Source organism: Epinephelus fuscoguttatus, linkage group LG1 (assembly GCF_011397635.1).
Source record: "Epinephelus fuscoguttatus linkage group LG1, E.fuscoguttatus.final_Chr_v1".
Classification (NCBI taxonomy): Eukaryota; Metazoa; Chordata; class Actinopteri; order Perciformes; family Serranidae; genus Epinephelus; species Epinephelus fuscoguttatus.
In genome coordinates this window covers 15,585,616-15,612,249 of record NC_064752.1, presented here as the reverse complement: position 1 = coordinate 15,612,249, position 26,634 = coordinate 15,585,616, and the positions used below count along the sequence as shown (strand labels likewise).

Below are 26,634 nucleotides of genomic sequence, written 5' to 3'. Positions count from 1 at the left end.
CATTGCTCCAAGAGGCAACCTCTGGGGCTGAAAAATGAAGCCAACATCCAAGTGCCAAAAACTGCAGTTCCTTGAATGGCCACTCGAGGCTGGCTCCAGATGTGAGTCAATCCCCACAGACGTTTATGTTAAATGCCCAACTTTACAGTAGAAATAAACATGTTTACAGCCTGCTCAGAAAAACGGTTTTGGTCTCCATAACTAATCTCCACCTTCATGACAACTGTACGGAGGTTGAATTTTTATATTACTCATCCATTTGCATTTTGTTCAGGCTAAAAGTTACGTATAATTAAGGGAGGCTGGCTTAAAAAAAATGAGGTGGCGACAGCCAAAATGCTGAACTTGTGGTGGCTACCTCTATTATTTTTACAGTCTATGCACTGGTCATGCTCTTACCTCTATGTTAAGAGTAAGAGTCATGTGCAGGCAGTCCCAGCCCAGATTCTTACTATAAATAAGCTCTGATTGTCTTTTACAGCTCCTATATGAGAGTAGTAACTCTGTATGACTACTGTAAATACACAGATTAGAACTAAATCCATGGTTGTATTCACAGTAGTTCAGAATTACTTTTTTAGCCCAAGTCCTGCCTTCACTTTTTTTCCTCAGGCCACATACAGTTCAACAACGTTCATATAGATCGGGCTGCGTGCATGTTGCCTGAGAGGCAAAATACATGGGGGAAAGTCTGCCAAGCACATGCAACTGCTTGCAAAACTAAGGGCAACTCAGATGAGGGTACATCAACATTTTGATCAACTCAGAACTTCTCTTCTTTTGGTATATTACAGTTCATCAGTAAGAGGAAGCAATTCAGAGAGCTTTTACGCCCTTGTGTACTTTAAAAGCAGTGGTGGGATGTATTAACTCAAGTACTTTAAGTACAGTTTTGAGGCACTTGAACTTTACTTTAATATTTTAATTTCATGATACTTTATACTAAAACATCACCACATGTCAGAGGGAAAAAAATTATTATTTACTTCACTACATTCATTTTAAAGCTTTAATGGTTTAAATTGTATAATTAGCCATGATATATTATTGTAGGTTAAGCTACCCAGCAGTATATAAAGTAGGTTAAATCAGCTCCACCTTTAGCAGCTACAACATTAAATTAATTATAGTTCAGTGATATAAATGCCCAGACACACCAAATTGACTTCAAACAATTAGCGGCAATAAAACCTGACTGTTACAACACTAAACGTTGCCTGTGTCTTGTCCAAACAATTGCACATGAACACACTGCAAAGACTGCAGCTGACGGCCAACCAGCATTTACGTTATGCAGTCTGGTCTGTATTTGTTTTCAAAAAGGAAAACTGGAAGACTGTCTTGATGCTAGGTAGCCAGTTAGTACTAGCACAAGAATACAGTCCAGTGTTAACAGAAAGTACATTTACCATGCACCAGTGAACAACAACACAATCCATCACAAACATTTCTGCTAAAGAGCTCAATGGCTAAAGACAAACAATCTTACCTTATGTAACAAGTTTCTCTTCTCATGCGCTGAGCTGAACTGCCAATCAGAGTGATTTCATTCACTGACAAGCTGAAAAAAGCTGACTGGGGCCAACAGGGGCCACCGCTGCCAGACACATTGCACCGACTAGGGCCACAGATAGTCACAGTCAGCCAAATGTTGACCGATGGCCGACTGTCTGCTTGGTGTGTCAGGGCCTTGACATATCTGATTCAAAAATTGGCCATTCTGCATAGTAAGTACTCATCATCATCATCATCTAACCATTGTTTGGTTCAGGAAAAACTGTTTTTTTTTTGTTTTTTTTTTCTTTCTTTTGCTTTTATAGCAATGCCGTGAGTTGACATTAAATGAGCTAAAAGGATACAAATATATAATAGCAATTGCAATAAAGTGATGAAAAAAGTCCATAAAAACAAAAAAGCAGCAATGTCTATCAAGAATTACAAACAGCAATAAAAAAACGGCAAAAAGACAAAAAAGTCCAATAATAATAAGAATAGAGTCTGCCGAAAAAGACAGATATACAACAACAGCAGCAACAATAAAAACAGTAAAATGTAGAAAAGAAAAAAAAATCATGTGTCTTTCTGTTTTGATGCTAATAGTGTGCCTTTATAAATCAACATTTCGAATGCAGAACTTTTACATGTAGTATTTTCAACTGCAGTATTGATAGTTTTACTTAAGTACAACATCTGAACACTTCTTCCACCTCTAATCTAAAGAAGTGTGAGGAAAGCACTGGTCTAAAACATGATTCTGAAAATGGTTGGCAGTAATGTCAATTATATTTGATTTGCAGTCAATGGGCTAAAGTATGAAAAACTGCCCGTGTGGTCCTTCAAGCCTGCAAATAATGAGGTTCAGTTGGGGAGGATGAATATGTAATGTCACTGTCTCCTCTCTCTGTATGTAACAAGCCTGAACCTGCAACACATTTCTAATTACATAGATTTTAGATTTTGGCACAAAGCAGAACATAAATGAGAATGCATTAGTTATCTTTTTTCCCCTTCCTTGTATGATGCTGTCATATTTACATATTTCAAACATCTTGTATTTGACTGCCAACTGAGCCATATGCTGCAGTGTTAATTGTGCATTTGATTACATGCCATGCTCTTTTCCCAAAGAAGTTATAATTTTGTCAGGTAATCAGTCCTGCTGAGTTAAAGCTGTCGCTGACAGGCTGCCTGATGCTCACCTGTCACTTGTTGTGTGATCCTCCCCATGGCAGGCAGTTGTGTAATGTGCAAATCTTTTTCTTGTTCCAACTTATCTGTAGGATTGCACAGGATTTGTGGGTACAAAAACACGCTGGGGGCAAATTCTATCACTTTATGGAAATGGCTATTCCCCCAATCCATTCATCAGGGGATTTAAGTGGTGCGCTCCCCTGCTCATCCTGTCATTACAATCCTTCTGTGAAACAGTCGCTCCAACAGCATTTTGGATTGGCGACATCTCTGCCTCCGAGACACTTTCACTGCATTTCACCTTATCGTTATCATCGGTAAAAAAAAAAGGAAAGAAAAAGAAAAACAGAAATACATGTCAGACATCTTCCCGCATGCAGGACAGGATGGCAGGGGAACTAATTATTATCACCAAAAAGCATCCATTTCAGCCTCCATTAAATGAGGTATCTCAGATCCAATTCATGACAGACTCTCTCTCTGACCTGCGTAATATTAGGTTGTCATCTTGTCTTTTCCGCTCACGACATCTACTTTAATTAAGACATTAAAGGTAGTTTTCATAAAGGTAGTTTCCCTTAATTGTGCCAACACTCAGAATGATGTCAAACAGTGTGTGCTGGATGTCTGCATACTTCTTGTTTCTGTGCAGTCTAAATGATCTGATGTATAAAATACTATCCTGTACACTGAAATAAAGAGTGCATATGTTTTGACACAATGGTGCACTGAAGCACTCAATATAAAATGATTTGCTCCAGCTGCAGTATACACTGTACATCCCTCAGGCTAGCTGGTCTGATTGTAAACATTTTCTGATAAGTGTCTCTGACCTCAACATGAAATTGATTTAGTAAACTGTTGTGAGTTTAGGTCAATGAACTGGTTGAGTACTTGAACTTTTGTATACACTTACATCTCTGCTTTAGGAGCCGGCACACAGAATAGAATGGCCTGCAAGAAAGTTTTATTTTTAGTACAGTGTAGTTATATTACTTTACTATTGAAAGGAAAAGTGTGTTAACTGACCTTTCAACATTCATCTGCACACACTGTGATGACACTCAGCTGGTTGAATATCAGCGAAGTTTCCCTGCTTCCCTTCACTGGTTCCTGTACAGCAGGGTCGGTCTTTGTTTCACTGTTATAATCATTAAAAAGCAAAAGCAGCATGTGTATACATTCAGTAGGCTATATCTTCAGTAGCTAGCTAGCTAACCCTACACTTTTCAGGGTTTGGTTTTGGAGCAGAGAAGAAGCCTATATATCTTTTTCCAGCCTCTCCAGGTAACGAGTATCATTAATACACGATGTGCCTCAGGCACAACATTTAGCTCCAAATCCACAAAACCAGCCTGGAAATGAAGGAAATCTGAAACCACTGCATTAGAGTCAATGGAGCATAGCTGTGTTGTTGTCGGGCCCTGGTCTGAGCCGGCCCGATGCTACGTTATGATTGGCCAGTCTGTGTCTGGGATTGGGACTAAGCGAAGGGTCAAATGTAAAGATATATTTCAATGTTCAATCGAGGTTATATCTGACAACAGTAACTAGAGCTAAAACAACACACCCATTGTCAACCATTTCTTTTTGTTTTTAAAGTAGAAATACCAATACCTTCCAAGATATATCCTCTCGCTTGTAATTATTTGCAAATTTTCTGTTTAATTTTCATTGTAAATTGACTATCTGTGGGGTTTGGACTGTCGTTCAGACAAAAGAAGACATTTTAAGACGTCATATTGGACTGTCAATATTGGGGGCAGATTAATTGATAATGGAAATAATGATTGGTTGCAGCCATACTCATAACTTTATGTATGCTATTACCTCTCAGTGAGTTGTGCTGTAAGTCATCAGAGAAATAATATGGTTTTAGATCTCTGGCCTGCTTCATTACCTCCCAAAAAGCAGTGGCATTGCTTGTGGGTCAGTCATTATAGACTCATGCTGTGCTGCCAAACATTGTTCAAATCCACAATTTATATTGAATTCTTTTGGAGATACCAAATTTTACATAGATACCAAATACAGCAGGCTGAATTTTGGAGATATTTGTATAAAGTGAGATAAGATATCTTTCTATTTTACAGAGCTGATGCAGACCGTGCATCAGATGAAGTCCGATGTGATGATCTGAACTATAAAGCTTGTTATGGATAATTTAAAGGGGGGAACTGTTTGTTAAAGGACCTGATTTTGACTTCAGCAAGAACATAGATATTAAGTGTCATATGATGTAAAAGATATGCATATAATTCATATATATGTTTAATTCAAAAACAATGAATGTAAGGAAAAATGATCCAAAGATATCACGCTAATGGTGGGTCTACTATCTGTAGTCCAGGCAGTGCAGTTCACCTTAATTTGTTATCATCAGTGAGTGATCGCGGCAGTCAGAACATGCTGGAGCATTGATGGGTATGGTGGAGTGGAGTGTATGTGGAGAGCAGTCGAGTAGGAAAAAACGAAAAGGCAAAAGCCATCCAGGGTGCAGTGCAAAAAAAGGAGCCGAAATTTGCAAATTTTTACATGCTGTATTCATACATTATTTTTTTATTATTGTTTGTTAGCTGGGTTGTTTATTTGTGTTGATTTTTGATTATCTGTTGTTCTTGATTGTAATAAGTCAAATAAACATAAAAGATGATAATATATGTTTGAGGGAGATCAGCGCTTGCCCAGGGCACCGAATGTGCTAAGATATGAAGCCTGGGTGTTACAGCAGGACATGGACGTTTAATTTAACTGTGCTGATGTGCTACATTTCAGCAGACTCCATATTTCCTGTGTCAGTGTAATAACTGTTTATGTAACTGAGGGAAGGCTCGGCCCGCAGCACGACTGCAGGTACACAACCAGCTGTGTGTCATATTTAAAGAAGAAGTAAACAACAACACCTAACGTAAACAGAGGCATTGCTTTTGTTTTGCCCTCCAACCACAGCAGCCACCTCGAGCTTGTCCATTCTATGTCATGTATCAGCTGTAAACACTCTCCTGTGTCTGAGTTGTCCCGTTTACTCACTGCTGCTGCAGGGCAGTAGGTGCTCAGGGGGAAGTTTGTTGTGTGAAAGATAGTGTGTGAGTGTGTGCGCGCACATTTGCGTGTCGATTATGTCTCTCCGCGAGGCCGTAATCAGAGAGGAAGCTCTCACACAATGAGCATCTGTGAGGCTCACTGACAGAAAGAGCAGGAGATCAAAGGGTACAAGGAGTGTTATGTTGCTGCGGTTGCTATGCAACACAAAATTTGCCAATAGCAAGATACAGTGTGTATTTAGAATGAAGTTAAACAAGACTAAGCCATGCTGGAGGCTCCATGAGGCTGCACTTTTCAGACTGGCTCATTGAGCTAAATGCTAATGTTGGCAGTAGGGATGTCAGCGATTAACCATTAACCAGTTAATGGTTTTTGTTTTTTTTATTTTTGACTGGCTATGCAAGTAGGTAAACAAGTTAATTTGCTATTCTTCAGTTCTTCAGTTTACTAGTAGTGCTGGCACTGTACTTTACCACAGCAACACTAATAATGTATTCATGGTACACTGCTTAGCTGCTCTGTATTACTAACTACCCAGGGTCGGGTGGGAGCTTGTTAGTGTCGCTGCTTATTCAGCAATCCTTTGCCACCATGGTTGCCTTGCTGCAGAAAGTTGTTGGCCACCCTCTGGTCTCCCTCACGAACTATGAAAACAGGTTAGTAAACAGTAGAACGCAGCCTGGTGGCCTGTGAAAACTGCATATATATCTCTAACTTATTCGGTTTCTCTTTGAAACTCAGTTATGACTAACTTGGATCAATGTTTGAGCGCTGCTTGGGTGGAGACGGACGGTTTTTAGTGGTGACACATCATTGCATCTTGCAAGTTAAGGCACTAATATTGACGCATTCACCCAGGTGTTGTGTTTCCATCAATGCTGGAAAAGAGTCAGAGCAGATAAATACCTGTGACTACTGCTGAGTGATTTGACCCGGGCGTGAACACTGATTGTAACCCTTCTCATCACAGTAAAAAGCCAGATGTTAGCAGGTTTTTTCTGTAGTGGAAGAGAGGCTAAAGTGAATGGTGCTTAAGGGGTTTTGGCTCAAAATGAAGATGCTTACTCACTGGGGCAACCTGGGGGAAGACTGGAGGGTGGGTAAAATATTTCCACAGCAATGTCGTCCCATCACCATGGGTCAGGATGTGGATGTTAAGCATGTTCATCATCTTAGTAAAGCATTTTAGCCAAAGTAAAAAAAATCAATTTGAATTCTGACCTCATGATGGCACTAGATTAAAAGTTAAGGACCGCCAAAATTATTACAATTAATCCAGAGGAGGATGACCGATCCAACACGCAGTGCTAGGCGTCTGGAGCCAGTCCAGTGACTTTCACTGTCCAGGTGGTATATTTTCATCTCACTGGGGACTGGCGCTGTCTTGGTGGTCTCGCACATGGTTCAGACATTCCATGTTCCAAAGCAGAGCTTGTATTTTGGCCCTAGTAGACCCTCTTTCGCACTCCTGATTTTGTTTGGCTTTCATCAGGAGTGGTCATCCTGCCACCATTTTGGTGTCTGGGGTCTACTAAGTACCTGATGTCAATAGTTTTGTTCATTGGCATCATTAGTGCCACGTCCAACCCCCCAAGCTTTCATCTGGCTCCTCTCCTGAGACCAATCTGGTAAGGCTGAACCTACCAGGGGCCACAGATCCCCCCAGCATAGCTGTCAGGCTCTAAGAAGCGTGCAAGCCTCCCTACTACGACGAGGTAACAGCACAGGGAGAAGACAATAATCCAGAGGAGGTCATAAATGTGTTAATGTCATAGGAATACATCCAATAGTTATTAAGAAATTTTACTAAAAACCACGTGTGAATTTCATGGTGGCGCTAGAGTAAAAGTCAGAGGATCACCAAAGTCATTAGGATTCATCCTCTAGGTACCACGGATGTCTTAACAAAATGTAATCATAATCCATTCACTAGTTGTTGATATATTTCAGCCTGGGCCAAAGTGGACCAGTCTACACTGCCTGGCTAAAAATGGAGAGGAGAAAGTGAGTGGTTCCTTTACTCGCTCATCAAAACAAGATGGATCACTAATTCTGTGTCAAATTATGTCTCCTCGAGTAAAAGCTTCATCGAGCCGCACCTGTTCCTTCAGAAGCCACTCAGTGAAGCAATTTGTGGTGTTCGTATTCCATTTAGCTGTTCTGATATTAACCATGTCGTCAGCCCAGCCTCTCTCCCAAATTGATGTTATTTATTCTACAAATATTTCCAACTAATGGCCAAATACTTGTTCAAGGAAACAGAACACAACATAGCACACAGATGTAGGCAGGTGGTTGCGGTGGATGAATGTTGTACAAAGCTGTGGTTTCCATCTTTCGTCCTCTGTGTGTGTGTTCAGGCTACAAAAACACCAGTTTGGGGAGAGATCATGGTTTTGGTATAAGATCATCAGTGTGTCCCAAATCAATATGACATTCTAACTATAGGCAGGTTTTACTGTGTAATGTATTCACACTGGATGTACTGTACATGCATTCTGTCAAACCAAACAGAATGGGACTAAATGCAGCAGATTTTAAGTGTGTCATTAATAGATGCTATTCTCTTATGGTGCAGTGCTCAAAGGAAATGGAGCAGCTCACAGCTGGAAAAAAATAAGCGGTGGTGGAAGAGCTCCAGAAAGATCTTGGAATACAAACAAACAAAAACATATTAAAGGGACTGTTTACTCCAAAATCAAAAATACACATTTTTCTTCCTGCCTATGGTGCTGTTTATCAATCAAGATCGTTTTGGTGTGAGTTGCTTATTATTAGAGATATCGGCCGTAAAGATGTCTGCCTTCTATTAAATATAATGGAGCCAGGTGGCACTCAGCTTGTGGTGCTTAAGGTGCCGAAAAAACAAAACAAAAAAATATTTGAATAACTAAACAGTCTCTTTCCAGAAATCATGACCTGGTTACTCAAGATAATCCACAGACTTTGTTGTGAGCAATTTAATGTGTAAACTATTTTCTTTCTACTGAACTACACCTACTAACCATATCACCGTGCAGAAGGAAGTGTGCATCTACTCATGCTTGTGATGGCATGCAATGTTACCATCAATGGCGTCCTCCTCAGCTGGGCTGTAACATTAGCTCAGAGACATGTACGGCTGCAGACACATTCCATTTGTAGCGCACACAAGAAGCCCTCCACAAACTGTGCCCACCGACACAACGGTTATCTGAATCCTGCTACAAGGCTATGCTGTAATGAAGAAATTGGTCCAAAGGTTCCAGTAATCGACTTTGTGATTGATTGTACGTGAAGATCTGATTCATCTTATAAGAAACAAAATGTAACCCGTCCCATTGCCCTTACATTAACCATAACCACCTCTCTTTTAACCACTACTTCATAGTTTGCTGTTAGTATTTTCTTCAGATAGGTAGTTCCTACATGAAACTGCTCACAACAAAGTCTGTGGATTATCTTGAGTAATTGGATCATGATTTCTAGAAAGAGACATTGCTGTTGAGTTTTTCAAATGTATTTTTGGTGCTTTGAGCACCACAAGCTGAGTGCCATCTAGTTCCATTATATTTTACAGAAGGCGACATCTCTACGGCTGATATCTCCAACACTCAGCAACTCACACTAAAAAAAACCCCTAGATTGATAAAAGTGCTACAGGTAAGAGGAAAAATATGTATTTTTGATGTTGGGTAAACTGTCCCTTTAAAATCATGTTTAGCAAACATGTTACTGCCAATGATTTTCCCTACAGATTTGTTTTCTGTGTTAAGTGACACTGAGAAAGAGCAGTCACTCTGATTTCATCTCCTCCTGGACCCTTCCACCACTACTTTCTTTTTTTTCTCCTGTCATTCATGTCTCTAACATCTATCACATTGAAGGTGGTAAATTACTTTCATGTCAGCTCTATTCCAAGTGAATTACTGAATGTATTTTGTTAAGTGCGTCCTTCTAGCTGTCTCTTCAGTGTCATTTTCAAGGAATAGTGTCTTTTAACATTTACTCTACAATGTTTTCACCTTCTAATTTTCAAATGCATTCCTTCTGTTGTGAAATTGAATTGGCAGTGCAGCTCCAAAGTCGCTGTTCAGTTCGATGTCTGGGGTTGCAGATATTTCTAGATAGTATTAATCCCTGTTAGTATAAAACACCTAAGTATGCTCATTTTTTTTAAACCTTAAACCGTGTACTATGACAATTTGTGCATAGTTTTGAGGGACACAACCAAGTAGCAACCTCCAGGGCTGAAAAATGAAGCTCAAGCAGAAGTGTCAAAAGCTGCAGTTCCTCTAATGGCCACTTGAGGCTGGCTCCAAAACAGAGTCAATACCCATAGACCCCCATGTTAAAATGCTCAAGTTTAAAGCAGGAATAAACATGTTTGCAACGTGGTACAAAAAACAGTTTTGGTCTCATTCATAATAACTATGTGGAGGTTGAATTTTTATATAACTCACCTGTTTACCATATAGGCTTAAAGTTATCTATAATTCAGGGCAGTGTCACTTTAAGTGACAGATGAGGCGTCACCACAGTCTATGAGTCAGCTCCACCACTCGTCCCTCCACAGCTCCACCCCTTTGTCCACATTTGGTCACTTCTGGCCCAAAAAACTACAATGGTGATTGTTGAGTTGCCAAAATCGAGGTTTTAAAACAGGAGCTCGGAAAGCAAAGGATACTTCCATTATTTTATACAATCTATGAACACAAAGCTTGTTCTTTGAAATTATGTGTGTGTTTGCTCCTTATTTTGTGGCTCATTTTTATGTGCTAGCTATCTGCTATTATCTGATATCAACCCAGTGTGAGATCATATCAGTGTCGCCAGAACTCTCGAGAGCATGTTGCTGAGATAGTGACAGATCTCACACAAAGTCAATTTTCTCCTGATATGTCCGTCTGAAAAATTCAAGGAAATGGTTCAGACTTGTGAAAAACAGGTCCAATGTTTACTTCAGTGATTATGGGGTGAAAGAATCGGTCATGATCTGTGGTCACGTTCATGTTTCCAATTGGAATGATTAGACAGAGGACCCCTACTAGTTACCTGACAGGGCGGGGCAGTGACGAAACCTATGTGACATAGATACAGGAAATGACCCTTAAGCGAGCCATCTGAGTTTATCAGGGGTCTCTGTTTATATCATGGATGTATGAAGAGAACATCATGACATCAAGGTAGCAACGTCCATTGTTTTTTCCAGAGTGTGAACACAATGCCCTAATAACTTAACTCAGAGCTTTGAGACACGTAAACATAACCCTGAAAACATTACTCATGCTTTAGTTATGATGAGACGATATTTAAGGTGTAACAAATGGTATATGTTTTGAAGCCATATGCACCGTGATTATTTTGTGATGCTGCAGATACATTCATTAAAACCAAACATGCACAGGTTGGAAGAGATGTGTGGGCCTGCTGAGTACAACCCAGTGAAAGTAAATGAAAACTGATCCGCACACTAAATGTGTATGTGTGCCTCCAGCATGTAAATATCAGCCTTAACCTATCGCTGAATAGATTTACCCTGATCAGGCCATTTTGTGATGAGCCACCTGGTTTCAGTGCCACATCCATCAGGTGGAATAATTACCCCGTTAACCAGCTCCAACAGGCCACCTGAACACCACCAGACACAAGATGGAAGTTGTGGTATAAGATGCTAGAGTAGATTTAAATCTTGTTTGGAATAAAACAGTTCCAGACTATCTGTGAGACGTTTCATTTTCAACAGGAAGAGCAGCACGCGCTCAAATTCCAATTATTTCTGGAGTTCAGCTGTCAGAGCAGATTTATTGGTTTCCTCATTTCTTGTTATCAATAACTGCAAATAAGTAGAAGAAAGATTGTTTACAGAAGCGGAAGTATTTAATGTGCATCTTTCTTTTTTTGAGATAAACAGAAGTGGAAGAAATTAAAAGTAATAAGCTGGAAGTAAGGTGGAACTGTCGAGCTGGACAAACATCAGAAGTGTTATATCCGTGTGCTCCAAATTTGTTCTACCAAAGTGAAACATCTTCCTTTTAATCACATTACCACTTCATCTGGTCCGAAGTTGGAGGCGGTGTGTGTTGGTGTTATATGGAACTACAGGGAGTACAGGTGAAAATTAGTTTTCTGACTCTGTGGGAGTTAATTTAACTGGTTAGTCTCCAGTGAACAAAGAAAGAGATCAAGAGAACCACTTCAGTTACTCTGGACGCAGCAGTGTGTATCTTTGTGGTGACGTAATGTTCTGCAGAAGTCAGACAAATTCAGAAGCCACTGCGAAGTTGTTTACAAGTTGCTACAAGGTAATCAAGTCAAGTTTTTTTATTTCGCACATTTAAAAAAAAAATGCTGCTTACCAAAGTGCAAATTAAAATGAATGGCAAATAAATATATTACAACAATAAAAAGGTAGTGGGAAATGTAGCAATGTTATATGTACACAAATATAAAACAGAATAAGACTGGTAAGAACAATTACAGTACATACGTAAAAAGATTATGAAAAATACTAAAATATTAAAACCATTAAGAGCAACCAAAGGCCACTGAAAACATGTACGTCTTAAGATTTCTCTTGAAAGTGTCGATTGAGGGTGAGCATTTAATTGAGAGCGGAAGGCTATATCAAAGCTTTGGAGCAGCAGCCGCAAAGGCACGATTTCCCTTACTCATTAGCATTAATCGTGGGACAGTTAAAAGACATTGTTCTGAAGATGTAAGAGGCCCAGAGTTGGAGTAGGGGCACAGAAGTTCAGCGATGTACTGCAGTGCCAGCCCATGTATGGCTTCAAAAAGAAATAAAGAGAGATAGTTGCAGTGAGACCCGACTTTCCCTGCCCTCGCGTCACCTCTATCTTGGCCACAAAGTTGCACATGGGGACACCGCAAAGACTACAGCTGGCAGCCAACCAGTATGTACGTTCTGCTCCTTTGTGAGAGGAAGTAACTCTCCCCACCAGCAGATGGCCGTATTCTATATTCGTCATTCAAAAAGGAAAACTTGAAGATCTTCTTGACGAGCACAATCTGATGTTGAAAGAACACATTCATTCCTATGAAAGTTTCTCAGCGGCACATGAAGCCAAAATGGTTTAATTGCGGCGTATAAACTTACCCGGATGATCGGCACTACGTCCACACTGTGTTGCCCATAGAATCATTCAATACTCCACTATCTAGAATCGGATAAAATGGTTTAATATTGTGGCTCTTCGAGACTTTTTTAATGTTATTGGAAGAAATGGATGAAATCCCAATTTCGTTGGAGTTGTGACCCTCAAAAAAATGTATCTGCTGATTTACAGAAGTGTCTTTCACCATGTAAGTCAATGGGAGAAAGTCTTTTGGGCTTCAAGGTAATTACACTATTTGGCCACTATGAAAATTGGCTTCACAGCAGGGTGCACTTCTTGGGAGCCTGGTTTACATTCCTAGCTAGCAGGTGTTCTGTTTGCTTTTGTTGGCACAATGCCACTTTCTGTGAAGTTACTGCCACCTTCATATTGGGGTTGGACTTGAATATTTAGCTGTTTGAATATTTGTCAGGTTTTAATTTTCCAATATATTAATTTTTTTGTTCATTTTGTTTTGAGTATTTTTTGAAATGCGATAATCTGGCAACCTGTCCAGGGTGTACCCCGCCTCTCGCCCAGTGTCATCTAGGATAGGCTCCAGCCCCCCACGACCCTCAACAGGATAAGCGATTACAGAAAATGAACGAATGACAACAAAAAATGACTACACTACAACCCACTAAAACTTAAAATGCCTAAAATCTTTTCACATTGTTGAGCTGTGGCATATTGATTGGTTTATCATGAGAGCTCCTGTTCACACCAGGAGCAGTTGGTGAGAGTCCGTCCGCACACACAATGACAAGGCTAACTGTTAGCATTACACAGCTAACTTTACCAAACAGTTATTTACAGTCAGTGTGGGGTTGATGGTTGATGGTTTGATCGGTGTCGGATGTTAGCGGCTGCTGTGTTAGCTTGTGCTAGCCGGGCAGATGTTGAAGTGACCGTACATCAGGAGGAGAGCAGCTTCAGAGATGGTCCTCCAGCGCTGTGTCTAACTTATGTAACAGAAACACTCTCATGAATATGAATCTCAAATCTTGAATTTGTTGGAGCGAGTGTGCTGTTTCTGTGCTTCTGTTTCACAGCTTTGTCAGGTGTTACCTGATTTGATTATTCACTGTTGATTGATACTGAAGCTCCAGACCCCAAAAATGATGTGATATGCATGAGAGCCCGACTTCATGTCACATCACCCACTCTCTTGGAGTCCCAAAAATGTATTTCTACAAGTGATCTGAAACTTCAAAGAATATTTAACATTAGAAAACAACAACAGCTCCTCTCAATGAATGACCATATCGACACATTTGACATTATGTTTATGTTAGTAAATTAAGATGTGCCTTTAAATTGTTGTGAAACTTGATTTTTCAGATTTATTCTTAGATGGATGTGTGTTTGCAGCCTGTCACAGTCAGCTCTCCTGGTTTCCACTTGTTTGCCTCACCTCAGGTCCTCCCAGGCTCCAATCCTTTTTCTCAAAGTCGGATCATTTGGCTTCGACACCTGACCAGATGGGAAGGAGCGTAAATCCAAACCCCAGGCTTGAAATAGTCTCCTCAGTAATGTACTGGTGATGCTACAGACACTGTGTCTATGTTTGTCTGCAGTCTCTGTTGCTCATAACATCCGGATTGCGTCAGCTGTCTGATACTGTACAGAATTAGAGCCTCTCGTTAAGATCTCACCCAGCTCTGGCTGTCAGTACAAAGGCAGTCACAGCAAAAACATCTCCCTCATATGCGAGCCTCTGCCAGATAAGCAAGAGTTGATCTCTTTTCATGAAACCAAGCATTTTACTAATTTGAGAGGCTGCACTGGAACAGAGTTCAAAGCAGAGCTGTGATTTGCGGCTGCTTTCTCACAAGAGAGGAGGCTAGTTCTGTTGGCAGTGAGATGAGCCGCTGATTGCATTGCTTGTTCCGCTCTCCACAGGCCTCTCAGATGGAGATGGAGAGTATTACTGGACAACAGCCTTCCGAAAGTACATGAAGATTACTGAGCTGAGCACATTAAGACAGACCACACAAACAGCATTACTCACCTCCCAGGTAGCACGATGACAGCAAGTGGGAGAGAGGGAGACAGAGAGAGTAAACAGACTTCATTTGTTCTAGCTGTCTCCAGATCTAAATTGGTATTATGAATTGCGGTGTGTTTATACACGGTTGCCAACTCTCACACTTTTGGCGTGAGGCGCCCGTTTTCAGGCTCTGTCTGACGCTCTCACGCTGCTCAAACAAATCTCAGGCGAAGAAGCCACAAGGCACACTCCTTCATGGAAAAATATAGTTGTGTTGGTTAAATAGGCTTTCTCAGCACATAGTCTGAACATCCAGCTTTTATCCACATATCAGCACCCATAAACATTACAGACCTCAAAACAACAAACCCCTTTCATTTTTAGCCTCATTCACTTTGCTCAGTGTGTTTTATTGTGATGTTAAGAGTCTCTCGTTAAGGTCTGATTAATGACACTGACCATTAATCTCTTACAAAAAAGTACCTTGGAGTGGAATGTATTTTCACTGGTACCATATTAGCGGTATTTTATTTCCAAGATGAAAGCACATAATAAAGAAAAAATAACATCAAGGCATTAAGTTAAAATTAAAAAACCTAAAGGAAAACAAATAACATAGACTGAAAAGATGAAGGCTGAAGCTTAAGCTTATTTTACCTACCATTTTAACTTAACATATTGTGATGAGTTACTCAACAACGACTAAGTTTAAGTTAAAGCTACTCTTACCTTTCTTGCATTTCACACAGCACTTAGAAAAAATGTGAACATCCACAACTCCCACCTCCCTCCAAAGTCCCATCCTCCTCCTCCTGCAACTCCATCTCCTTCCAAAGGCCTACTCCCCCCTTCTCCATTACGTCCTCATTACATCTATGATAGACGTAGGCGTTGCCAAGGTAACGTTATACACACGGAAGAGGAGAGCGAGTGTAACGTTACAACCGAGACAGTCAGACACAACCCCGGAGTTTTAAAACTCAACCGGAGTCAGTGATGACTGATGAGTTTTAGAATAAGGTTACAGTGCTAATGTTAGACAGTAGCGTTAACGTTACTAGTAAGTGGAAACGCACAAGGAAGATAACGTTAAAGTTTCAGAGGCTACACTACAGTAGGCTAACGTTAGCCATTAGCAACTGGATGCTGTGTTGTCATATATAACGTTATGGCCTATGTTATATTAGAGGCAAACTAAAAATACCGGTCCAGCAGAAACTCTGCGACCATCTCATCCCTTTTTAGCTCAGGATGGAGCTGCATCAGTCTTCGTCATCGCTCGAAAGCAGAGTCGATGTTGACCCGAGTTTTGGCTCTTGCAGCATCAAGTTCTCTCTTAGTGTTAGCTTTTTCTGCTATATTCTTTCTTTTGCCAACTGATTTCCCTGTTGGAGCGGCTGGAGGTGGAAGCGGTGGCCTGCATTTGTCTGCCATTCTTACGGAGAAAAGTTTATCTCCACAAGCGTCCCTGTTACTAGTCTATTTTTTGTTTCACAGACTGTCTGTTACGCGAGCGTGGGGAAGACAGACAGGACACTCAGCCAATCATTGCATTTGTTTGGTCGGAGTTTTATATAGAACCATATGAGAATGGTACAGTTATGAGTTTTTATCTCTGGTGGAATTCACTTACATTTAGTGTGCCATCAGCTTATTAATAGCATTTTAACCTAAACAAAAAAAACGTAAAATTGTTGCTTTAAGCAAAAGAAAAAACAAACAAAATAATAATTATAATTTAGTATTTTATTTTTTTACCATATTCTTGAACATTTTATTTGAATTTGCAGACTGAACTACACAGTTTTAATTCCTTATCACAACTATTCTGCAACTTAACCCTCTGTGTAACCCTTTCTGTCTGCTCAGTTTAATTTTATTTATAAAGCCCAATATCACAAATCACAATTTGCCTCAGAGGGCTTTACAGCATACAACATCGATCTGTCCTTGGACCCTCACAGTGGATAAGGAAAAACTCCCCAAAAAACCCTTTAACAGGGAAGAAAATGGTAGAAACCGTATTACTCTCTTTAATTTCAAACAGCCTCTGTTAGGAAATTATTTGTTTTGCTTTGTACATTATCTGTGCAGTTTTAAAATCAACTAGATCACAGAATTTTAAAGCATGTAAGTTAATAAATAGAGCATTGGTTGGTTCATAATATTTAGATAGATTCTTAAAGCTCTTTTCTGAAGAATGAAAATGGGTTATGCATTGGTTTTGTATGTGTTTACCCATACCTCCGCACAGTAGGTAATGTATGGAACTATGAGACCACAATACAGTCTATATAGTTACAAGATGTCTTTAGTTTTATATAATAATGTGATTGTTTTCTCCATTTTTGTCTTTTGCCTTTTTATTCACTTGTTCTATTCGCTGTGGTACTGGCAACAGTACAAGTAGTGTACTGTGGTAGGTGATACATGGCAGCGTGTAGGATTTAACCAACTGAAAACCCCTCCGCTAACCTCTTGCTTATGGTCATCCATGATAGTCTTCTGGTAACATAGAAATGCTGCAGGCCAGGGTTGTTGTTTGTCCGTTCTGGGCTGCTGTAGAAACAAAATGGCGGACTCTGTGGAAGAGGACCCGCTCCATACCTGATATGAAGGCCTCATTTTAAACTAACAAAAACACAACCGTCAGTTTCAGGTAATTATACCTAGGTAGTACCTTTAATATATTTTCAAGGGGAGGCATCCCATTAATATTCAAATATGCTCAAATTGTCCCCAATGTGTTGATAAATATATATAGCAAATGTAATCATTATCGTAAATAAACCTAACAAACAAATTACTATTATTATTACTACCAGTTTTAGTATTATGTTGTACTGCAGTTCTATGTATGGTTTGTCCAAGTGGTGTTGCCCTTTCCCGGCAGAAGCTGTTGCCCGACTGCTGTGAGCAGGTCCAATGAATGTCAAACACTGTCCTGCCTCTTTATTTCATTACTTTAAAATTTATTAAAAAAGGCAAAGCTGGAATGTGATATGAGTGTTACGTAGGCTATGTCAATGTGGATCGTTATAGTTTCTCTAAAGTGTTAATATGCTATAAAAATGTCATAAAAAAAGTCATAAAAATGTCATAAAGAAGTCAAAGTGTGTGTACTTCTTCTGGGCGGTCCTCAATCATATGCTGGCTCCCTGAAATGGCACTCAGTCATCAAAATTTTGAAAGCTCGTGATCTAAGGGTTTTGTTAATAATGCTCTAAAATGGTCAGTTTAGCTGTTAAGTTGTTAATAAAAATCTTTTATTGGTTGGGATAGAAAATGTATGGGTTGAAAATGTTAATATTAAATACGGCCCTGAATTGTACACTAATAAAAACATAGATATGATTTCTGTATTTAATCTCTGCCAGTAGATCTCCCAAAATCCTAAACACTGCTCCTTTAAACAGTAAGTCTACAGTGGTATACAGTATGCTCTTAAATGATAATTTGAATTGTAGCAATAATGAATTGAGGGACGTTGGTATTAATAAAGTTGTTTATAAGTCAGTTAATTGGCAGAGGTAGTCTTTTCTAAGCAAAAATGACTTATGTAAATCAATAGAATTTGTTTCATCTGATATTAGACTGCATATCTTTACATTTGGACTGCATGTTAAAATAGTTTTTCCATCATTAATAGGATCTGAAGTTGTATTTGTTGCTCACTGCTGTTTGTGGGATTCTTTCCTCTGAGTCACAGCAGCAGGAACGACATGTGCATCTCCAAAGTGAGAGAGCTACTGTGGCCCAGCAGTGGTAACTCCATTAATTATTCATAACTATTAATTATCCCTGACATAGCGACAGGATCGGTCAGGATCTAACAGATCTAATTGACCTTCTGTACTTTTTTACACTTCAGGGGACAGATAAGCTGTCACACACAGATTCTAAGTTCATAGGCTGCAGTCAAGTCATCTCGTACACAGCGCACCGGCTGTCCTCAAGTTCAGTCCTAATCTCCGTCTGAGATGTTGGGACATTTTTATTTTACTGTAAATAAACTCTAGAAAGTAAAAAATAATTATTCTGCCCTGTTTAGGTTAATATTACAGGTATATTTGATTTTTGCTGCTTACGATACATTCACAGTCTCACAGTATTTGCAGTGGTGCCATTATTGTGCTCATGGATGGGACCTCCATAATTATTTAAATGAATAACAAAAAAAACAACAAGCAGTAACAATGAAAACACACTTTCTTGTACCATAAGTTAATGTAATTAGATAAACGTATCACTACACACGGACAGAAATTACACTGGAGGAAACTGTAAATTCACCTAATGTTTTTTGTGAGCACCACAGACAGAATATTTGGGATGAGTTATGTTCATAATTTGAGGTATAATTGTATTTTGGGACTTGGTGCTTCATGGGAATGAACTTTCATAAATAGTTACAGCCTTTTTGGACCAGGTTTTGTAGGTGCAGGTGAATGAAATTTAATTTGTGGTGCTCACAGCATTGAAAGAAATCATTTAAAATTCAACATCAGTGCCTTACAGTGCAACCTTAAAATTAGTGCCCAATACAATAGAAGTACATTTTCATGGGAATATTTTCTACTATAAAAACTTTCTGCAGTAAGATGTGCAGAAATGTTCTCCTCCACTGTATTGGTGTGGAGACTGAAATCTCACAGACAGAACCTCTCTACTAAGATTATACATCTTAAACCCTCCTCCTCCACCACCACTGGAAAACAGAACATAAACAATCTTTCTTCAGCTGGTTGTCTAAAGCTGGCTGATTTATATTTTTTGAGATCATCACTGAATGTATTTGCAGGTTTGTAGCCAGCTATCTGCACAACACATACATATCCTACTTTACTAAAGAACCATTTTGCGGTAGCTTACCTTAAATGCGCTGTACGTAAGAATGTGGCCAAAACGGTTACTGCACTCAAATTAAAAATACTGCCGCGAGTCGTGTCCGCCCCCCTCCCCTACAGATTTGAGGTTGCTGGACAGCGGCACGCTGGAGACTGATTTGTTTGCCCACGGGTGGTTGCCGTGGCAGGGCCGCGTCGCCGTGTCATGGATCTTCTGTTTTCCAGCGGACCGTTTGAGCAAGTCCGGCTTCTCTGCTGCTAACGTTGCTGCCGGGATACAGCTGAGGAGGAGCCGGCTGCTAATGCTATGTACCGGGACACTGCTAATGCTGCTTGCCATGCTGCTGTAGCTCAGTTGTAACTGTAACTGATGCTGAGACTCTACTGACTGCGTGACTGGTAGACGGCGGTGGGTGGCCCAACAGGCCAAAACACAAATTCAAAACATAAACATGACAGTAAAAATGTTTTTTATATGCGAATATTCTGGCTGTACTATTGTTGTCGGTGAGATCAGTATGTTATATGAACATTATTCCTTAGTCTCTGTGACATATTAGGATGATTTTACGACTATTTGCTTTATATTTCTTACATATAGCTCCTTTAAGTATTTCTATTTCATGTTACCTAATAGGCCTGCCTTTCAGGCATCTCACCAAAAACCCATTGACTTGTGGGAGTACTAATATGCTAACTCAAGATTTCAGATGCAGGACTTTTACTTGTAACACAGTATTTTCTGCACAGTTGTAATGTTACTTTTACTTCAGAAAATATCTGAAAACTTCTTCCACCTCTGTATAACATTACACCTGAAAGCACTTTTATTTTGTTGAATTAACATTTGATAAATGAACATACTCGCAGGGTTAGTTGGTGTAGGCCTAGAACTGTAGCTGGTAAGCTATTAACATGCTAGCCAGCTGGGAATATGCTAGCCTTTGCATTCATAATGTATCCAAGTTTCTTTTTCTGTCTGTATTAGATGTTTCTTTGTTGTCAGGGTTGAACATTATGTCATCAAATGAAGTGTTATTGAAGAAGGGGAAAAAAGCGTATCCAGCTAACAAGCTTGCTAGCTTGCAGCTAGCAAGGTTTTTAGCTGGGTTGCTAGTGGGACCATAAGTTTACACGGTTATTCAGAAGTCATATTTGTATCACTAACTTCTGTCTCATAAGTGTCTGCATATAACGTCTCTTTTCTTTTAACATTTATACTCCAACGGAGGAGGTAAAGTAAAGCTGGATTGCGTAGCACGGCTAATAAGCTACGATAGCTTCCTCTGTTTGCTGTTCCCGAAGGTCAGCAGCACCCACAAGACATATGCTACTCTTTAATGACGTGTCAAAGTTTACAAAAGTTGAACTTGAAACATTAGGCACAGATTTACTTCAGCGCCATGAGAAAATCCACTGGTTGTTGTGTTTACAAGTGACCCTGTTGCTGCTATGTGTTGTTGTACTTCTTTACACCTCCTGGCAGTATGTATCCACATTTTGTGCACTGTGGGGAACCATATTGTGTGTGGCCCTCAGCAGGCTTATCCTCAACACAGCAAAGGCGTCCAGTTTAAGCTCTGTAGATCCAAGCTTTGTGATTTCAGGAGTTACTATAATTGACCACCTCTGACTGCCAAGCTGAAGCTCTGGGAGCTTGTTGGCATGAGCTCAAGTGAGCCAGTCTGCACATCTGAGTGTTTGTGTGATGCAAATATGGCTGACCGCTAATTTTTTTTTGTCTTCCTTTTTTCCAGAATGCGGGAGAGGGACCTACAGAGCATGTGCAGAAGGGCGCTGCTGCTGACCGTCTGTATGGTGTCTCTGTGGGGACAACTGACCAGTGCATCATCACACAGAAGCCACATAGGTACAACACTGCATGTGTTCCTCTTTGTTACTATTCCAGGGCATCGTGCCCAGACCAACCAAAGTCTGCTACTACTGGCTGCTACTAACAGCTTGACTGGAGATGCCAAGGATTAAAGAAAAGAACGGGTGTAATTTTTATTCACTCATATTCTCCCAGTTACAGTCATTGTCTGAACAGACTGATCCAGAAAACAGTTTTTAATGTATTTTTGAAAATAATGAGAGCTTTAGACTTCACAAGGGCAGGAGAACAGATAGTGGCAGCATCAGGCTGTTGCAAATACACCAGCAGGGCAGACAGTTCATGGGCATTATTTGGAAGAAAAACAAACAAACAAAAAAAGAAGTGCATGCAGAATTATACAAACAGGCATTATCTTTAAAAGGGCCAGTTCACCCCCCCTAAGAACACATATTTTCATCTTACATTGAGTGCTGTTTATCAGTCTAAATTGTTTTGGTGTAAGTTCCCCACTGTTGGAGATATCGGCTGTAGAGATGTCTGCCTTTTCTCAAACATAACAGAACTATCGCACTCTGCTTGTGGTGCTCATGTGCCAAAAACATATATTTGAAAAACTCAACAGTAGCTATAGACACTAAAAACAGACATATATGCTTGGGGTGTTGCCGTTGATTGCAAAAAATGATTAGTGTGGAGAAATGTAAAGCCACCAACTGTCCAACAATGGAGGGAAGGACTGAATAGTGTATATTTGATGCAAAGCATAACGGCCAAGCTCCAATTTAGGGCTGATGTTTTCAACATTAAGTGGACACCAGTAATACTACAGTTGCCGCGACTAAGGACTAAGATTAAGGACACAACTTCCACGCAACCCTAATGGAGGGGAGGAGTTTGATTGATACTGTCCACATCCAACTGAGGCCATAAACACAGGTGAATTTGTGATTGTGTAGAGGTATGTATAATGCTGATAGAATGACAATTGACCTATGGCTAAGCCCCGCCCTCAAACGTGATGAGCCAATCACAGTGCGTATAGCCATTCCCATACTCGGACATTCTCTGCCTGGATGTCCATTGAAATGCATTACAGAAAGTTTGCTCAGTTTTATGAGCTTTTTTTTTTCTCTTTTTTTTTACACTTCAAACCACATCTCAACCGAGAAAAGTGTCTCCTTTGGATAAAGTTGTGTGGTAACGTTAGACCACAACATCAACTCAACATGAATAAGATTAACAAGAATGTCTACATCTGTTCTAAGGTAAGTCAACATTGTGTTTGGGGCAACATATTGTCACTTTGCTGGAAAAAAATATAAAGTTATCTTTAACATCTCTAGCTAACATTAGCTAAAGTTAGCCTAACATTAGCTCCTAGCTGCGTTGTTCATCATGTCACCTTGTTTGCTGGGAGTTCATTAGCCTATTTTGTTCTAGTTTTGTACTTTGGTGATCATACATCATTGTTAGCTGTTGTCCAAAGGGCTCTAGTTAAGCTAACGTTAACTTCTGGAGCTTAGCTTTATTAATTTATCCGTAATCGCAGAGATAACAAAGGTTGGCAAACGTTATGCTGAATGATTCAGTATAAATACTGTAGCACCAAACTAAAGGAGAGACACTCTTGGTAAAGATGGTAAAAAGGCCGTTATCCTTTTCTCATATTCTGAGCCAAAAACCTTAACTTCAGAGGCACTTTAACTTGTTGTCTTTGATGGCGACAGCAATGAGATGCGATTCACAAGCGTACACTGTGACCTGTAAATTTGTAGCTTGTAATTTAAGCTTTTCATCGACCTTCTCAACAATAAAATGATTAATATATCCCTCCAATGCGTAGTTTAAGCACTTTTGGTTACTTCTCAATGACATCTGATCGTTATGTCCCCAAAAAACATCAGTTGCCTCCTGCGAAATGCCGTGTACCGTGACACCTGCCATAGCGCCGGTCACTGAATGTTGATATTTTGTCCGAGTGAGTGGAGGGGGGCGTGGCTTAGCCATAGGTCAATTGATTGCCTGTGTCTGTGTTGCCTCTGTATACAATATAAATAAGATAGGTTGATGCAGAGCTTATATTTGTTATGTGATACATCATGCAAGTTTGTTCTCTGATATGACTACATCTGATTGAATTTTAAAATTAAAGTCAGTTAAAAATAAAAGGAAAACTCAACAGCAATGTCTCTATCCGGAAATCATGACCTGGTTACTGAAGATAACCCACAGACCTTGTTGTGAGCAGTTTTATGTAGGGACTATTTTCTTTCTACCAAACTACCTACATCCGCCAACTGTATCACTGCACAGAAGAAAGCATGCATCATCTTATTACATTTTCCTTAGCTGAGCTGTAACGTTAGCTCAGGTGAGCTAGCAGTAGATGCACACTTCCTTCGGCAGGGTGATATGGTTGGTGAAAATAGTTCCTTCATGAAATTGCTCACAACAAGGTCTGTGGATTATGTTGAGTATTCGGGTCATGATTTCTGGAAAGAGACATTGATGTTGAGTTTTTCAGATGTCTTTTTTTGGTGCTTTGAGCACCACAAGCTGAGTGCTGTCTAGTCATATTATATTGGAGAGAAGGCAGACATCTCTATGGCCGATATCTCAGCAACTCACACCAAAACAATTTAGATTGGTAAGTAGCACTGTAGGTAAGAAATAATATGTATTTTTGATTTTGGGGTGAACTGTCCCTTTAAGGCTGAATCCAAATGTCCAGACTTCACCGCTCTGCAGACTCACAGACTTTGCAGGCGCGTTCGCAGGAAGTCCAGGAGTGCTGGGGGCTGTCCAAATCCACAATTCAGCCAGTCCACAAGGGGCCTCAAGCGGACTTCCTGCAGACTTCAGAGAGTCCATTTGGGGTGCAGATATCAGCAGACTTCACTAATCTAATTGCCTATAACTCATTGCAATATGGACGTGATGTAGGTTTTTCTACAGGGAAAAAAAAAAGTAAGAATGTGTTAAAGAGTTTTTGATAGTTAGGCCTATTAAAATGTTACTTGAAATGTGTAGGCCAGAATTAATATTCAACCACATCATGACACAGAGATATGTAGAAGTATAGGCTGTAGAGTGTGGCCTATCAGCCTGTGCAGTGTAATAGGCAAAAAAATGGCTGAAGAGATGTAGAGAGAGAAAAAGATGTATTATACATTTTTGTTTAATCACAAAAAAAGCTATACATGGGAAATATAGTATCTTGTTATCCGCAGGAACAGATAAGTAGGCACTATTCATTAACTTATATGACATATATATGAATATAACAGCAGTGATAGTTGAACGTTTCCATGGCAATGAGTAAAACGGTCTCGAGGGCCGTCTATCAGCCACTTGCAGTCCTGTATGTATCTGTAGTTATTAAACTGACTCTTTCGATTCCTTTTTACTGCTTTAAGAGAAGGTTTTACTAAAGCAAACTGGGAAAGAGCTCCTAAAAATATAAGCATGTTTTTCAAAGCCATTTTTTTTTAAATCCTCAACAATAAATCATCCCAATCAGACAGTAAGATGCATCATAACAAATAGGATACAAGTGATACTGTATCAGGAAATCATAACACATAACTTGTAGGGTGATTCAGATGAATTATAGCTCTCTCCCTGACTGCGTCCTTGACAAACAATCACAACCAATTCTTTACAGCCCAGGTCAGTCGCATGTGTTGAGCACAGTTCACCTCACTGGCTTTTTCAAGAGAAACTGATATAATTAGCCAAGCCTTCTGGGTTTCTGTGTTCACCAGCAAAGCACAGATTTACTGTAAGGTTGCGTTTTTGTGCAGTCATGCAAGTCGAGCATCACACAGAAAAAATACCAGTACATTAAGTGTGTGCATGAATCCGTGTGTGTGTGGATGTGGCAGGGGACAAGACCTTTCAAAGTGCATTTCCTTAATGGAGAGATGGCCTGATCCCTGAGCGTGTCGGTGGAAACTCTGACTACACATTGAAATAATGAGCCTTGTTCCATTGGAGAACAAACAAACACTGCAGGGGGAACGGCTCCATGATCGCCAAAGACAACAACATGACCAGCAAAAGACTTTGATAGGGCATCAAAATCCAAGGCTGTGACGGGGTGGACTGCACGGAGAGAGGATGCACATTATATGAAACGAAATGCATCATAGCAGTCACCTTGTTGAGGTGTGGTTTAAATCAAGCCGACGACAGAAGACGAAAAAGCTGTGACAGCAGAATTAACTCTCTGTCAGCCAAATTTTTAACTTCACAGGCTGTTGGATACTTCTACCATTTAATAGCTTCGTTTCAGATTCACCTGAGGAGAGACTATGGGACAAGGGAGGGGGCTGAATGTTATATCAGTTATGGTATGTGTGAATGTATGTAAGGGGGGATACACTTGAAATGGTGGGATTGGAGTCCTCCAGGAAAAATTGAGCATCAAACACTTAATTTCCTCCATTCTGGTGAATTTTTCTGCATCAGTTCATGGTGAAAATGTCTTTGAATTTTTCAAAATTAAAGACTTTTGCTACTTTCATCTTTTATGGAAAGGGGCAAATGCACATGTTCTAAATATAGAGGGAGACGTGTCCAGAGTTGGGTAACGCGTTAGAGTGCTGTGATTACTTTTTGCAGTAACGAGTAACCTAACGCGTTAGTTTCCTGTTTGAGTAATCAAATACTTAAGTACATTTTCAAACAAGACATCAGTTACTTCCGTTACTTTTAGAACGCTGGTCCTTAAGCTCCGAAACAACAACGGCTGTCGTTTGGTTCTAATAACAGAGATAATGTTAAACCTATCAGTCTATCAGAAGCCACGGAGCTTGTGGTTCGCTACGTGGTCAGAGAAATGCTGCCGTTGTCTACAGTGGAGTCTAAATAGGTGGAGTAGGACTCGCTGACAGACATATTTCAGACTCAGGACTTGCTTTATGCCTGGAACACGCTACACGCTGGTACTCACCAATTATCCCCGGTCGTCTTTCACGGCGTGTGTGATGTCATCGGGTTATTCTTGTCCTATTTTTATCACTTTTACTATTATTTGAGTCACTGTGTCTGTTCATGTGCCAGCCGACATGTTGTTGTAGTCACCTAAAAGCGTCAGCAGATGGCAGGAGCTACATTTGAAGCGCCATA

The 26,634-nt window shown here is 40.0% G+C and overlaps 1 protein-coding gene across 1 annotated transcript in view; it reads left to right on the top strand.

Moving 5' to 3' along the window:
- Window positions 1-26,634, top strand: part of tafa3a (TAFA chemokine like family member 3a) — a 169,208-nt gene that overhangs the window by 80,590 nt on the left and 61,984 nt on the right. Inside the window, exon 2 of the mRNA XM_049577753.1 lies at window positions 21,425-21,537. Within this exon, the coding sequence (XP_049433710.1) occupies window positions 21,426-21,537 (112 nt within the window). The 5' untranslated portion in view covers window position 21,425. The remainder of the gene's footprint in view (window positions 1-21,424; window positions 21,538-26,634) is intronic.